At 41.8% G+C, this 16,698-nt stretch overlaps 1 protein-coding gene across 2 annotated transcripts in view; it reads left to right on the top strand.

The window, feature by feature from the left end:
• Fermt2 (FERM domain containing kindlin 2) overlaps positions 1-16,394 on the top strand; it is a 69,719-nt gene extending 53,325 nt beyond the window's left edge. Inside the window, exons 8-17 of one of the 2 annotated variants that reach the window (XM_048362985.1) lie at positions 370-504; positions 2,417-2,466; positions 3,565-3,689; positions 8,145-8,251; positions 8,392-8,613; positions 11,169-11,192; positions 11,713-11,733; positions 12,343-12,467; positions 12,757-12,898; positions 15,142-16,394. In XM_048362985.1, the coding sequence (XP_048218942.1) occupies positions 370-504; positions 2,417-2,466; positions 3,565-3,689; positions 8,145-8,251; positions 8,392-8,613; positions 11,169-11,192; positions 11,713-11,733; positions 12,343-12,467; positions 12,757-12,898; positions 15,142-15,315 (1,125 nt within the window). In that variant the 3' untranslated portion in view covers positions 15,316-16,394. The remainder of the gene's footprint in view (positions 1-369; positions 505-2,416; positions 2,467-3,564; positions 3,690-8,144; positions 8,252-8,391; positions 8,614-11,168; positions 11,193-11,712; positions 11,734-12,342; positions 12,468-12,756; positions 12,899-15,141) is intronic. The other variant, XM_048362986.1, reaches the window with a different exon arrangement.
• Positions 16,395-16,698: the final 304 nt, after the last annotated feature.

Raw genomic sequence — 16,698 nt, 5'->3', positions numbered from 1 at the left:
GTCTTGGAGGCCTCCAAATTATGAATTCATTTGTATATATGGAAAGGCTACTGATTGTGGGTAAATGTTTATTAGCAGGTTAATGATATTAATATTAGGTGCCATACCCTTTACTTCCACATCACAGTAGTTCCTGGATAGTTTTCTTTCAAATTAAATGTTAAGCATCCACTAACTGGAACATGGTGGTGCAAGCCTCCAATCCCAACATTTGAGAAGCCGAGGCTAGAGGATTTGAGGCCAGCCTGGGATACATGAAGAGACACTCGGATTATTTTTTTAAGCACCCAATATAGATTCTGATAGTGATTCTATTTTAAAATTTCATAATTAGAAGTCATTTCAATAAATTGTTGTTTCTGGTTTCAGTATCATATCAATAAGCTGTCCATCATGACATCCGAGAATCACTTGAATAACAGTGACAAAGAAGTTGATGAAGTTGACGCTGCCCTGTCAGACCTGGAGATTACTTTGGAAGGGGGTAAAACATCAACCATTTTGGTAGGGTGAACCTTTTACATATTGATTGAGCTTGAATATTTACCTTTTCATGAATTTCAGTTCTCAAGACAGTATCTTGGGGGCTGGGAATGTGGCCTAGTGGTAGAGTGCTTGCCTCATTCATATATATGAAGCCCTGGGTTCAATTCCTCAGCACCACATATACAGAAAAAGCCAGAAGTGGTGTGGATGGCTCAAGTGTTAGAGTACTAGCCTTGAGCAAAAAGAAGCCAGGGCAGTACTCAGCCTCTGAGCTCAAGCCCCAGGACTGTCCCCCCCCCCCCCTCAAAAAAAAAATATCTTGGGAGTGAGGAGAGACTACTTGATGCTTTGAGACGTGAGATAGATTGCTTAAGGGGTAGTGTGTGTAGGCTACGTGGCTCCCAGCACTGCAGACCTGACCAGGCTCTGCACATTCTGTCACTAGTTATGGGGAAATCTGCATCTCAAGTCATGGTGAAATCCACTTAGTGAGCTCTTCATTTGATTTCTTACAAAAAGTAGAGAAGTAGCTCTCAAAATATCTTTTAAATATTGAGTTTGCTTTAAAAGCTATGGAGTTAGTTTGCTGAAGAAGCAGCTTTCTGGGGGCCATTAAGAAGCTACAGTCTTCCCATGAAAGTTCTAAAGATTCAGCTCAATGGAAGCACAGTGGCATGGTGCAGTGGTGCATGCCAGTAATCCCCAATGACATGAGGAAGCACAAGGAGGATCATTGCCCAGATTGGCCTGGGTGTAATGTGAAAATAACCAATACAAAAAGGGACTGGAGGCATGGCCCAAATGGTAGAGCACCTAGTGTTTACACCTATAATCCTAGCTACCCAGGAGGCTGAGCTCTGAGGATTATGGTTCAAAGCCAGCCTGGGAAGGAAAAGTCCATGACACTCTCCCTCTCTCTCTCTCTCTTTTTTTTTTTTTATTGTAAAGTAACGTAGAGAAGGCTTATAGTTACATAAATCAAGAATTAAGTACATTCTCTTTTTGAACAATGTCACCCTTCCAGTTAACCACCAAAAAGCCAAAGGTGGAGTTGTGGCTCAAGTGGTAGAGCACTAGCCTTGAACAAAAGATCAGGGGCAGTGCCCAGGGCCCTGAGTTCAAGTACCAGGACTGGCATTTAAAAAAAAAGCAAATGAGTCCATTTGAAATTGCTTTTATTTCAGAGCAAGAGAGGTCCTAGGGATTCATCCTTCAGCCTCACACATTCTAGGCAAGTGTCCCAAATTAGATCTATTTGACTAATTTTCTTAGTTGACTATGAGTCTCCATACCAGTCTGAGTCAGAAAGTTCATATGAAGAGTCACATAAATATTCATTAAAAACTAGAATCATGGACTTGTTAGTTCTCCATGGTTTATCAGTAGACATAGAGGGCCTCAACACTGGAGTGTATTGTCATGTGAACATGGAACCTAATATTATATGTTGATTGTCTAACTTGAATTTTTAATGTTGTGAGTTCACAATTTGTTTTATTTCTGTAAAATATGTAATCTTAAGTATATGTTGGAGGTGCTCTGTTGATTTTTCTTTGTCCCTCAGATAATAATTCAGAATAATAAACATACTACAGCAAAAAATTGAAAAAAAAAAAAAAAAAGAGTTGCAGTCTTCCCATATGTAACCACAGTGCTGGCCTTGTCTAGAATAACAACATAATCTTGTAGGTTGTATAAGTGGTCACTTTGTTCAAATCTTCATCAACTTTCTATGCTGTTTGAAAATACCTCTGTAACAAGAAAATGTTTGGTTTACACACACGTAATATGGTTTCATCTTTTCACTGTTTTTAATCTATTTTACTTAGTTCTGTTTATTAAATAAGCAAGTTCTTGGTATCAGATACTAAAGCTTAGGATTTCAAACTAAAAAAAAGTAAGAAAAAGATGTTTTACCTTTTTTTCCTAGGGTGACATTACTTCCATTCCTGAACTTGCTGACTATATTAAAGTTTTCAAGTAAGTGGAAAATGGGGGAGAGATTCCAAATATTAAGTGATAATTACTGTCAGTTATGATCATGTTCACAATTTAAATTTACAGTAAGTATGACTGTCACATGGATCTGTAGAGGAAAACTAAATTGTAATGATTGCAAATAATCATGCTTATTAGAATAAATCCTTGTTTCATCTAGTAAACAGTTTGCTTTAGAAAAAGCCTGTGAAACCTAGATTGCACCATGGAGAGAGATACTGAAACATACCAGTACAGTGGCACATAATGCACCATGGCCACCCGTGGCTGTTTTCTTGTCCAGAGCTCCAGATGTTACTGAGTTATTTGTTTAACGGGTCAGTGTATAATGCCCATTCTAGACATCTCGTTTTTTTAAACATTCAATCCAGCTGTATCCAGCTTAAACAAGAGAAGTGAGCAAGTCAGGCATGGTGGTGCAAGCCCACAATCCCAGCACTCAAGGCTGAGGCTTTTGCCTCAGGACTGTGTGTGTGTGTGAGTGTGTGTGAGTGTGAGAGAGAGAGGAGAATTAAGACACAGAATAAAGATGAGGTGATATAGAATGTCCTTTTTTTTTCTATAATGCATAAAATTTTCAGAATAAACCATTTGCTGTGGCTAAAGATACAGTAGCTCTAGATATGTAACATTTCTGAGATGAGGGCAAGATTTCAAATACTACTGCCCTACCCTTTCCATCCACGCCCACCTTCCTGGCTACTTTGCCGTCTTTTGTGTTTGGCACAATGTATCCTGGAGAGTTCCAGTCTTTCTTCATGGCCAGGCATACAGGGTAGAGGCTGCGCTGTAGATAGCCCTGAACTTTCAGGTAAATAGGATCTTAGCAATCTTCTAAATTGGTTTCCCTTCCTTTCCTGACCTTTCTGTGTGAACTGATAGCGCTGAGGTGTCTCTGAGATGCCAGGTGGTGGGCCCTTCCCCTCCCTGGGATCTTCCTCAGTGATTGAGAAGGGAGGGTACATCCTACTAGAGGGAATTGCTTATGGCATGTGTAAAGTTGGACCGTGAAACTTGTCTACTAAAAACATTAACAGTTACTACAGAGTGGGTTTTCTCTTCCTTTTCTCCAATTCATAGACCAAAAAAGCTGACTTTAAAGGGTTACAAGCAGTATTGGTGTACCTTCAAAGATACATCTATTTCTTGCTATAAGAGCAGAGAAGAATCCAGTGGCACTCCTGCTCATCAGATGAACCTGCGAGGTAAGGAAGGCCTGAGTGCCAGGAATATGCATTCTCACTCTCAGCTTCTCTGGGTGGTAGCAGAATAGCAGTTTCTCTTCTCCTATGGGTACTTTTCTGTTAGCTGGGTTTTGTATTTAATTCTTTTCAATTGATGTATTGAATTCCACGGGAATATTTTGCCATGGTCTCTTGGAAGTAGTGTTTTTCTTACCAGTAAGTTTCTGGTGTCTGTTTTCTTACCTTCAGCATTAAGGACACTGAGGTCTTCCCTCATTCTACAGGGGCTGTTCTGCCTGTCTCATCTCATCTGCAGACCTCTTGTCATCTCTTCTTCTCCACCTTTCCCTGGTAACAGGCCGGCCTTGCTAAGGGTCCTCAGCCTCTTGGATTTTCCTGGCTTACCAGTGGGCCAGCAGGCTCCCTGGGTGTGCGGCCAAGTTATTTTCCTTCCCTGCCTGATTTTGTCTGCCTTGCTTTGTTCTCACTCTGGCTCCTGGGGCAAGCCCAGAATGCCCCCACTTCAGCTCCAAACTCCCAATCTCCGTTTCCTTTCACCTTGTTAGTTCCAAAGCTGAGAACTAGGGGCTGATGTTTAAGGCACAGGCATCTTTCCCCCAGTGGCAAAAGATGTGGCAGGCTTGCTTCCTTCAGCCTGGATACAGCTCAGCTGTTAGCTTTACTCTTTTTATTCGTGCCCATGGAGCTGTGGCTTTATTTCCCATTTTGGTGGCTCCTGTTGACTCTTCACAGTTTCTTCACCTGTGATAGAATTCTCTTGGCCTGGGTCTCCTGCAGCTAGTGGTCACTGCTTCCTTGACTTCCTTATAGAGTGTGTAGCTGGTCTGGCAGATTGTTGGTGAGCCTCTGATATGTGCTGATAGTACTCACAGAAGTCTCGTGGCTCACTTCCTCTCAGGTCTGTGTCCCCTGAGAGTCAGGAGCTCACACAGGCTTCTCTACACTAGATGCCAGCTTTCCTGGTAGAGAGTGCAGAGACTGGCTCCTCAGTGTCTACCCCATGTCTTTCCTTTGGGCAAAGGCTAGAAAACATTTTCCAGACTCATTCCCAGTGAAATCGAGACTCCAGTCAGATGCATGCATTGGAGGCTGGAATTCCATGCTGGCCTCAGGGATTGGAGACAATGGACAAAGGAGTGAGGTGTGTCTCTGGAGCTCAGAGCTGCCTTGGCAGCCTTCTGTGCCCGGTTGATAGTGGCAGGGGTCACACCTCCCTCGGCCTGCCACTGCTGAGCTGCTCCCGGAGGCCCCACTCGTCTCCTTTGGATTCGTTTTGCATGCACACATGTATTGAAGATAAAGCAATATGCTTTTCTGGTGTTTTTTGTGTTTTTTTCGGTCCTGGGGCTTAAACTCAGGGTCTAGAGGTGCTGTTCCTGAGCTTCTTCGTGCTCAAGGCTAGCACTCTACCCCTTGAACCTTGTTTTCCAGCCTTTTCTGAGTAGTTTATTGGAGATGAGTCTCATAGACTTTCCTGCCTCGGCTGGCTTCAAACTGTGATCCTGAACACCAGGAAAGCATCCTAGGACTGGCATTTACAGAAATAGCCACTGAGATAAAAAGAATTTTCCCCAGCACACCCATGAGCCAGAGCCTAAACTCTGATCTATACTTCATTTTTCTTAGTACATTTCAACAAATGAATTCTGCCGTCTGCCCTGTTACTTTACAGGTATGCACAGGCATTGCTATACCCATGTGTTAGAGTAACTTGTTCAAACTCTGTAATTAGTCTTGTGAGCTTTGTTCCTTGGTCTCTGCTATTATTTGTTACTTTCAGAATCCATTGCAGCTTTGTCCCTTTGTCCCTCTGCAGCTGCTCAGGAGCAGCCTACACTTTCCACCCTTGACATGTCTTCTGGCCTTGTCCTCTCTGTCCCTATTACAGTCATAACCACGTCCCTGGGAGGCTGAGAAGCCCCCTTCAGGCATAGAAGGAAGACTCTCCATACCTCTCCCACTCAGTGCACATTATACCCATGACACTAGGGCCCCAGACAGCCTGGCTTTCTGCACTGCTACCAAACAAGCAGTTTTGGAGAATAGCCTGTGTGAGCCTCAGTGTTGTGCTCTGAAAAATGAAAGTACTGGACTGTCATTAAAGTCCCTTAGAGACCTAAAATGCAAAGTTCTGAGAAGTCAGTGCAGCTAATACTAGTTGAACCCCCATGCTGGGTTCATATCCAGCACCATAAATAAAAAACAAAAATTAAAACTGGGCAGGCAATGGGCTCAGAGTGCTGCATTACTTCACAGTGAGGATAGAGAGGTTTCATGGGGGAAATAATGTCTAAGTTACAAGGCTTGAGGTATATACTCATTTGTAAAGTATTTCCCCAGATTCGATCCCCACCACCGCCACATATACACATATTAAAAAAGATCAAAGATGAAATTGGAGCCTATGGCAGGGAGCAAGGGTGTTGTTAGAGAACCTTCTAGAGGGAGATCATCAAGTGACTGAGAAAAGCCTGAGCACCACCACCGCATATACACACACACCAAAGATCGAAAGAGAACAGGGGAGTTGTTAAGAGAACTTTCCAGAGAGAAATCTGTAAACACCATAAAAGCCTGGGCAACTGCCATGGCTTTTCAGCTCCTGGAATGTAAAATTAAAGAGAGAGGATGGTAGCTTTGGTTCCTGCTAACATGAGAGAGAATGCAGAAGGAATTCCACGATTGAAATAACAAGAAGATTGTTTGGTTTATAGTGATAGGAATTGAACCCAGGAACTCCGCCTGCCAAGCAAGAGTTCTGCTACCCAGCTATACTCGCCAAACTCAGAGTTGTGTTGTAAACTAGCAACTATGAGCTGCCACTCATAGATTACTAACACAAAATGACTAGATCCATATTTAGATCAGCCATCAAGTAGAAGAGTAGTTTGAGAGAGGTGATAGGAGATCCAAATTAAGGCAATCAGGGGCTAGGTTAGTTCAGTGGTAGAACTAGTTCAGTGGCTTTGGATTGTGTGAGGCCCTGTGTTCTTCATGTGATAGAAGAGGGGCAAGTTCTGTATGGGCCGAGGAAGACTTATCAACAAGACCAGTGATTGACTTGGGAGGAGGCAGGACCCTGTGCAGATGGACAGATCCAGTGATACTAAGATTGAACAAAGAATGAAGTTAGGGGAAAAGCTTTGTAATACTGTGAGGCATCTGGAAATATCCTGTAGACCCTTGTTAGGGGAGATACATGCTGCAGCAGATACTGATATAGCTATTAGTGCTAGTGGTGAATGTGACTATTAAAATGGTTGTCTGGAATATGAGAAGGCTAAGAACAGAACCTTGCAGAATACCCATGCCTAAAAGGCTGGTCAGAGAAAGAGTAGTTGTTTGGGACACAACACAATGCCTAGAGAGAAGATAAGGTCAAAGCTTTTTAGCGGAGCAGTCTATAGTGCCAGATGCTACAAAAATAGGACAGTTAAAGCTCTGGAGTATTGAACATGAAAGGTGGTTAATGAGAACAGAGTCGATGGATTTCAGTAGTTCTTGGTATGGGAACCAAAGTATAGTAAGTGAGAAATAAGTAGGAAATAGATTTGTAAATGACCCTATCTAAGACAGGTAAGAAGGATGGTAAAGCAATAACAGTGAGGGCTGTTTGCATAGCAGTAGAAAGCCCAGGTAGCAGGAAATGGCACTCTCTGTAGTAGAGCCCAGGAGGAGTGTCTCTGGCCCACATTAGAACCAGAAATCCTCTGACTTTATCTCTCCTTTTTTTGTCTTGGCATTTTTAAAAGAGCTTAATTATTATAGAATTACTCTAAATCTAAATATTCTTGAGGATTAGTGTCATTTGTGTAAATGTTGTATATCTTCACATCTTTGTTTGGCCTTTGCCACATAAATTGTCATATTATCTTCGTTTCTAATGCTTCTATTAAAAAAAAACTTCTAAAAGGAGTTATATATGTGTAGTAAAGAGCTTAAAAAAGAAAACATGAAAGAGAAAATACCCTCAAATTCATTGTAGATAGTTCTTCTGGAGTGAAGAGGACACCCCACTACCTAGGATGTTCCAGGCATACTGATATTTAATATCATACTCTTTGTAGTCTCTCAGGAGAAATGGCTCCAATACAAATATCAGGCCACAGCCACAGGGGATGGCCTTCGCTATCGAGGTGATGGTGGCGGTGACTCAACTCGGAGGAAACAAGATTCCAATGTCTTTAAGGGGCTGTCACATGTCCAAAACCGGGAATACTTAAGTGTTCGGTGTTTGCATTCTTATAGCCCACAAATACGTGTGTCTCTGGAGCCTTTCTGGCGCAGTAGAATGTGAAGGCCAGAGCTGCTCTTTGCCAGCACCCTCGCGTGTAGCCACACTCCCACAGTGGGGCTCAATTCAGCATGTTCACATCCCACACAGAGGCTTTGTATTGGCTTGGGATTTTTGAAAAGTAAAATTCAGAACTTTTAAAATGAACTCATTCATTACAGGATGTGAAGTCACCCCGGATGTAAACATCTCAGGCCAAAAATTTAACATCAAGCTCCTGATTCCGGTTGCAGAGGGCATGAATGAAATCTGGCTTCGTTGTGACAATGTAAGTTTCCCTGCAAGAGTAAGTCCTGGTTTCCCGCAACCCCTGCTTGCGTTGCCCCATCGTCCTCTACTGCGCGCTCAGAAAGCTGACCACGGGGCACTGCGTGAGCATGGCATTTCCATCTCACTGCTTCTCCACAGGAAAAACAGTACGCACACTGGATGGCAGCCTGCAGACTGGCCTCCAAAGGCAAGACCATGGCAGACAGCTCCTACAACTTAGAAGTGCAGAATATCCTCTCCTTCCTCAAGATGCAGCATTTAAACCCGGATCCTCAGCTTATACCAGAGCAGATCACCACTGACATCAACCCTGAATGCTTGGTGTCTCCTCGCTACCTGAAGAAGTATAAGAACAAGCAGGTACTTTCATTGCCCCGTAGCCATTGCCCTCTCCTCCTTTTGTTTTATGGTTTTGTGTGTATACTCTGAATTTCTGTGTCCCTGTTAAAAGTTTTTAGCTTTAATTTTGTATTAGCTGGTTGCAATATATAAAATACCTTTAATCAAATTAAATGGGGTCATTTAAAAACTCTTATGAAGAAGAAGCAACAGTGGCAGCATTGAGTCTTTCTTTCCTCTACCACCCCACCAAAAATATATATATATATGTATATATAGTATGTAGGGAATAGGAAAAATGGAGTAATAAAAAGAGTTAATCTCATTAACATAATAGATTCACATTTGAAATAGCAAAAATAAAACCAGGCTCTGTAAGGAAAAGGAAGAAAACTTCTGAAGAACAAAAAAAAAAATCTTATTAATGGCACTTTAATGAAATTAGTAGGCATTCCTTGTAAAAAGCAAGACAAGCTGGGCACTGGTGGCTCACGCCTGTAATCCTAGCTACTCAGGAGGCTGAGTCCTGAGAATCATAGTTTGAAGCCAGCCCTGGCAGCAAAGTCCGTGGAACTCTCGTCTCCAATTAGCCACCCACCAAAAAGCTGCAAGGAGAACTGTGACTCAAGTGGTAGAGCACTAGCCTTAAGCACTAAAGTTCAGGTCCTCTGTTCAAGCTCCAAGACCAGCACCCCAAAAAAAAAAAAAGAAACAGATAATGAGATGGAATAGTTGAGCCTACTTATTCTAAATTACTGTCAACAGAGTAGTCTTTAAAATACTCAGGGAAGTGAAGATGGTCTTTAAATGCTTTGTGTTCCTTAATTCATTGTTTTATTCTTTATATAACTAAGTAAATGGGATATAAGACAGTCTGCATTTCCTGACAGAACTTTTATTTATTACCTATTCCCGCTGTTGAAATGGATTTTCCAAGTTTGGTACAAATAGTCTCCATTGTTATCTTAATATTAATAGAACTTGACCAAGAGCCTGCACAAAAGTTTGATACATTTTAATGTAAAGTCACAGCTTTTGTCCGCTCTTTCTAGAATTCTCCTGGAAATTAATGCCATAAAAGGTTTGTTACTTAGGAAACTGGTTCTTGAGTACATCGTGAAAGAGCCTTGCAGGGGAATTTTGCGGGAGCACCCGGGGTGTCCTCCACACAGACCATCACACCAAAAAAGGAGAGGCTCCAGTCCAGTCAGGGGAGCGGAGAAGATCTTTCAAATAAATATTTCGTTTTTATCTACTTTTGTTTTATCTTTGTTAAGGATTAATTTTTTAAACATCACGAAAAGGCTTGTTAAGTACCAGAACACCAAATTCTTTCACTTCTAGTACAGTGTTTATTATATGGATCTAAATCATCTAGCTTTCTACAGGAATGGAAGATGCTTTAATCAAAAGTATTTGGCTTTAAGTTTCAAGGTTGTGTAAGCCACAGGAAAATTGTTTATCTGGCAGCGTGGGGCAGGCCAGTGAAGAGGAGGAGGAGGAGGAGGAGGAGGAGGAGGAAATGCTGCTCTGGGGGCCGTATGGAATGCGGACTTTTCCATTAAAAAGTATAGGAAGTTCTCATTTCATTTTTTTACTTGTTCTTCATCTAAGAATTATTTGTAAGGAACCTTGTTTCCAACAAACTTGTTTCTAAAGGCAAATGAATAACTTCATATCTTAGAAATTCTGTCTTTCACTCATAGGTATCAGGAAATGAATGATATTCTAGAAAAAGGAGTTCTAGACAGGAATGTGAGCTGGAAATTCTCTTAAAATCAGAGACATTGTTGCTGTCTGTAGTACCAGGAGAGCAGCAATTGGGGTAGTCTGTGCCGTGTTCCACCCTGGTATCCTATCACATGCACGTTCTGCTCTGACCCTCCTTTCTCTTAAGTAGACCTATGGGTCATTCCCAGAAGGTAGGAGCCATGTACTACTGCCCTGCCTCATGGGTGGGTGCCCTACGAGGCAGAAGTGTAGTAGCTGCCGCGGGTCATATGGTATGTGGGTCATCTGACATAACTGGCAGGCCTCTCTGGTTAAGCGGAACCCCATATGCCAGCTGCAGGGTCCCTATGTCGCCAGGCACAAGCACAGGGTTTCTGTGGGGCCATCAGTATAGCTGTTGGCATAGTTAATCTACTTTACTTTCCCCAAGCTGCACATGCATTCGCGTACTGAGGTGTTTGGTTTTTTTTTAATGAATGATTCAAATTGGATTTTTTTTTTAATGTTAAAGAGTTAGCCTGGGGGCTGGGGATATGGCCTAGTGGCAAGAGTGCCTGCCTCGGATACACGAGGCCCTAGGTTCGATTCCCCAGCACCACATATACAGAAAACGGCCAGAAGCGGCGCTGTGGCTCAAGTGGCAGAGTGCTAGCCTTGAGCGGGAAGAAGCCAGGGACAGTGCTCAGGCCCTGAGTCCAAGGCCCAGGACTGGCCAAAAAAAAAAAAAAAAAAAAAAGAGTTAGCCTGGGTATGTCTCCCTGATAATCCAAACTGGAGTGGACTAACGTGTTTCTAGCCACAATTCCTAGTGTAGCATACAGCATCTCTTTATTTTTCCCTTCCAGGAAAAAGGATGCAAAAAACAGATGGTAATTGAGGGGCTTGCTTTCCTTGTAGAATTGAGGCTGTGTGTGTACACTGAACTGACTTCGCACTTCAGCTTCCTTTCTAGGAAGTAGCGCATGTATCATGGATTGGACTTCAAAGCCTTTGTACATGATTTTTTACTCTGCTACTAAAACAGTTAGCCTTTCCTAATGAGTAAGGACTGAGTAAGGTGCAGGAGGGCAGGAGGTATTTATTTGTGCTTTTATTTTGTTCTACACAAATTCTAGCCAGAATTTTAGTAACGTTTAACATCTCAGTGTGCAGCACTCCTCGGCATTCTAGGTGGAAAGTAATTGCTGCTTCCTTGGTTTCATTTCCATTCTTGCATTTACTTTGCCTGTTTCTACCTGAAGCAGTTTTGCATGGTTTTGGCTGGAATTTCGGTTTGCAGGTTGCCACAACTTTTTCTTTGCTTCATTGCCATTTTTTCTGACTGCCTCTTTTTTTTTTTTTCTTTTTTCTTTCCGCTTCCTTTTTCTTTCTTCGCATTGCCATCTACAGCCAGGCTATATAAGAGATTTGGTAAGTTCTCCATATTTACCAAAACAATTTTTTTAATTAAAGTTTTCCCTCCTTGTAGGAGTAGTCATCCCAAAGTAAATACAATTTAAAAAGGGTTTTAGAGCATTGATGACTACTGTAGACATTTCTAAAAATAGGGATGGGGGTAAACTACTTGTCTTAAATGTAGAAGGCCCTGGATTAGATCCTTAGTGCGTGCATGCACGCACACACACACACACACACTCCCTAAAAATTAATAGGATGATTTCGGATACTTTAAAGCTGATAAGTATTGCTACTAGAAATTTGTATTCCAGACACTCATTCCAACTGTATCTTGTTGCTAAATTTAAACTCATCATATACATACAGATCGGAATATACTATTCTGTAGCATCTTACTATATGTGTGTGCTGGACTATGTCTCGTGTGGCAGTTAAGTACTTATTTTGAAAAAGTACTTTTATCACTTTATGAAAAGTCTCCAAATATAAATGTAGTATTTCCTAGTCCCGGCTCTTACATGTTCTTATAGAGACGTGTATAATCCAGTCTTTTGATCTTTTTTTGTCTTGATTACCATGAAGCAATGATGTCTGATGGTACGGGTGTTTGATCATGTTTAGATAACGGCAAGAATCTTGGAGGCCCATCAGAATGTGGCTCAGATGAGTCTGATCGAAGCCAAGATGAGATTCATTCAGGCATGGCAGTCACTGCCTGAATTTGGCATCACGCACTTCATTGCAAGGTCAGTGATTCATGTCATCGCTGCTTAGGATCAGACAGGAGCATTGTCAACAGAGCCAATACCTCACTAACCCATCCCACCACGCTAATCAATGCTGCAGTAACAGCCAGAGATGATGGAATGTATTTTCTATACCTTCAGTTTTGATGTTAAATGCTCAAAATGATCGCACTTGTTTTCACACAAGAATAATGCTTTTCTTAACTTTAATAGTGCCTGTCTTGAAGAAAAATAGACCAATAGGCCCCTAGGAGTTTCAGCTTTGTTTTTTTCTTCCCCAATGTAATAGGTTTCAAGGGGGCAAAAAAGAAGAACTCATTGGAATTGCATACAACAGATTAATTCGGATGGACGCCAGCACAGGCGATGCCATTAAGACGTGGCGGTTTAGCAACATGAAGCAGTGGAATGTAAACTGGGAGATCAAAATGGTAAGCCAGGGCAAGGCTGCCTGAATATACCTGTGTCCATAAAAGTGAAAAGGGATCACCATTCTGAAGATAGTCTGTATCATTCCTCCTGAATGTACAGGCCATGTGGCTGCTCGCTCATTTCTCACTTGAACTGACCTGTCCATAACAACCTTGCTTAGAATACTGGCCTTGTCTTTTTGTTCGTTTCTTCTTTCTTTTTCTATTAATTTACTTTATCGTTATCTTAGAGGTGATATACAGTGGGTTTACATTTACATCAGGTAATAAGTACATGTCCTTTTGTACAGTGTCATCTGTTCCCTCATTTCTCTCCCATTCCTTCCCTCCCAGCTACACTCAGGAGTTGCAGAGTTCACTTTCATCAGTGTCCAGTACACTCCACTGCTGCATTTTTTTTCTCCCATTTTCCTCTGATTCTGTGCCTCTCCCCACCCTCCTCTATATATGCATGTGAATACACCATATTTAAGGTACAGAATCATCAGAAAAAGAAAAAACAAATTTTTAAAAAGCCCTTTGTTTTCATGTCTTTGGAGTTAATTTCAATGTGCATGTGTGTGTGTGTGTGTGTGTGTGTGTGTGTGTGTGTATTATATATGAAGAGATGCTTGGGTATTGCACCTTTGTGATTCTCTCCTAAGACTATCCTCTTTTGGTCTCTTTTGGTCTATGAGTATCTAGAATCCTGTGTAATTTGTCATATCCTAGTGCATTTTTAGATCTATCGTCTGCATATCAGGGAAAACATGTGCCATTTGTCTCTCTGATCTTGGCTTACTTCACTTAACATGATTTGTTCTAGTTCATCCATTTCCCTGCAAGTGACATTATTCTTTTAATAGCTGTGTAAAATTCCATTGTATATAGGCACCACATTTTGGGGGTCCACTCATCTATTGTGAGGCATCTGGGCTGTTTCCATATCTTGGCTTTTGTGAATAGTGGAGCAGTGAACACAGATGTGTTCTTACCATATTATATTATAAGGTGTCCTTATCATATCCTGGCTCATTAGGCTCAGGTTAGATGCCTAGGAGTGGTATGGCTGGGTCGTAGGGTATGTCTATGTTTAGGTTTTTGAGGAACTTCCAGACTGATTTCCAGAGTGTTTATACTAGTTTACATTCCCACCAGCAGTGCAGAAGAGTTCCTTTCTCCCCACATCCCCACCAGCATTTGTTGTTCAAATTCAAAATGTTGGCCAGTCTAACTGGAGTGAGATGGAATCTCAGGGTTGTTTTAATTTGCATTTCTGTATGGCCAAGGATGATGAGCATTTCCTCATGTGTTTCTGTGCCATTCTTACATCTTCTTCTGAGACATCTCTCCTTATTATCCTTTTGGATCTGTTACATTTACTGCAGGGCCTGTGCCTCACAGCCCTTTCTTGCATTAGTTCTTTTTCTCATAGAGTCTCGTATTTGCCCTGGCCAGTCTTGGGCCTGAATCCTCCAACACAAAGCCTCCCAAATAGCCGACGTCACAGCCATGTGTCACCACTGTTCAGCTTATTGATTATAGGCCACTAAGGCTGGCCTTGAACCACAAACCCAAATAGCTGGGATCCGGCATGCACCACCATACCTAGCGGATAAACTGTCTTAAGTTATTTGGTTTAGAATCATATTGGATATTTTGTATCTACTCTTTCTACTTAGTAAAACTCACATTTCTGAAACATTGGAACATGATTACCTAAAGGTTAAGTATTGGAGCAAATATTAAATAAAACACAGGAAGTAGGTTTTTCTCCCAGGACTTGAAGAAAGACATTCTCTCGTTAATTGAATCACCAGAGATCACTTGGGAACTTAATGACCTAAAACCCTTGCGTCCTGTCTTCCTTTTTAGCACTTGAGAAGTAAAGAATGGGGAAGGGCTGCTACACTTTCCTTACTCTTTTGAACGTAAAGGCATTTTTACAACTAAGGGCCACACATTTGATCATTCACAGCTAGTGCTGTACTACTTGTGCCAAGCCTCCCGACTGGCTTTTTGCTGGTTAATTGAAGATGGGAGTCCCAGACTTCTTCTGCCTGGGATAGTTTTAACCTGTATTTGAGCAGCTAGGATTGAAGTTGTGTGCCACCAGTGCCCACTATTACTTTAGTATTTTTGAAGAGTAGTTATTTGGAGATTGGCAAGAGTTTGGTGGTAGGGCAGGCTTCAGCAGCAGTCACCTCATTGTACTCAGCCCTGTAGAGTCTTACTGGGACTGACTGTTCTTTGTCTTGTTCCAGGTCACCGTAGAGTTTGCAGATGAAGTCCGATTGTCCTTCATTTGTACTGAAGTAGATTGCAAAGTGGTTCATGAATTCATTGGTGGCTACATATTTCTGTCAACACGTGCAAAAGACCAAAATGAGAGTTTGGATGAAGAGATGTTCTACAAACTTACCAGTGGCTGGGTGTGAATAGAGATACTGTGTAATGGAACTTCACGGCCATAACAATATTTAACTTCAGAGCTGTTGTTTATTATATGCTGCTTAATAAAGTAAGCTTGAAATGTATCATTTTATCATGAAACATGTTTTTGCCTTAGCAGACTGGTTATGTGTGCACTAACAAGCACGACTGCTACCGGGACACAGCGTATATGTGTGTGGACTGCGGCAAGTGGCACGGTCCTTAGGGCCAGGAATTGGCAGCAGAGATAGTGGGCAAATCAGGAGCCAGCCGCCACTGACTTAAGCTAGCCAAGCTGTAAGAAACAAGCCATCTACTCTAAAATTATCCAGGGCTTAACCTATATGAAGTCTATTTATCATGTTTAATGCATGTGTCTTAATGTATGTTAGTTTGATGTCATATTTTAAAATACCCTACTTCTGGTAGTCATTTAACACCTCTTCCTCCCCCCCCCCCCATGAAATCAGACCTACAAATAGGCCTGAGTTTTAGTGATGTCATTGTTTGACCTTGAAGGAAAATGCTGTTAGTCTGTTACGCTTGGTTTGTATTTGTCCTTGAACAAGCATGTGTGTATATTGTATGTCTTTTTATTTTTACACCGTATTGTATTACAACACTTTTAGTATTCACCAGCATATTCACTGTCTGCCTAAAATGTGCAACTTCTGCATTATGATATGAAGTAAAAGGTCTATGAAGTATGCATTTTGTGTAACTAATGTACAAACACAAATTTTATAAAATTGTACAGTTTTTTAAACCATTCACAACTAGCAAATGGCTTAAATGTAGCATCCTTGCATTAAAAGATATAATATGCAACTTTAATATCTGCTAAATTAAAAATGACTTGGTTATGGTCATGACTTGCCACAGTGTCCTTAGCTCCCGCCTGGACAGGCCGGTGGGGGTCTGTCCCGCTGTTACAGTCTGCATTGGTGCTAGTCAGAAAATTCCTAGCTCACAGCCCAAAAGGGGCCGCGGTGGGGTGACTACCAGGATTGACAATAATCCATGCTTTAAAGATTGTATAAATGCATTTTATTTTAAATAAAAGCAAAACCTTTTATTTAATGGGGTTTTTTGTACTTCTTGTCTTTAACTTTTGCTTAAGTCACTTGCACAAAGCCCTAAGAGCCGTTTGAGACTGTGGCCCGCTCAGGGGCTGCCTCCCCTCACAGCCCGGCACTCGGCTGCACTCAACTCTAATGGCAGAGTCCACAGCAGGTTGCTCTGGGCTGGCTCACTGCTTTCCCCCAGCAGCTCTATTTCTAGACACTTGTACCCACCCATCTCCATTCTGCTCCCAACCCTGGCCGTCTCCACCTGTCCAGATCTGCCCAGCATTTTAGGAATTTCAGAGCTCATGTTCATAGTCCATA

Source organism: Perognathus longimembris, chromosome 14 (genome assembly GCF_023159225.1).
Source record: "Perognathus longimembris pacificus isolate PPM17 chromosome 14, ASM2315922v1, whole genome shotgun sequence".
Lineage (NCBI taxonomy): Eukaryota > Metazoa > Chordata > Mammalia > Rodentia > Heteromyidae > Perognathus > Perognathus longimembris.
Note: the sequence above shows the minus strand (reverse complement) of the source record. Positions and strands in the feature narration are given on the sequence as shown.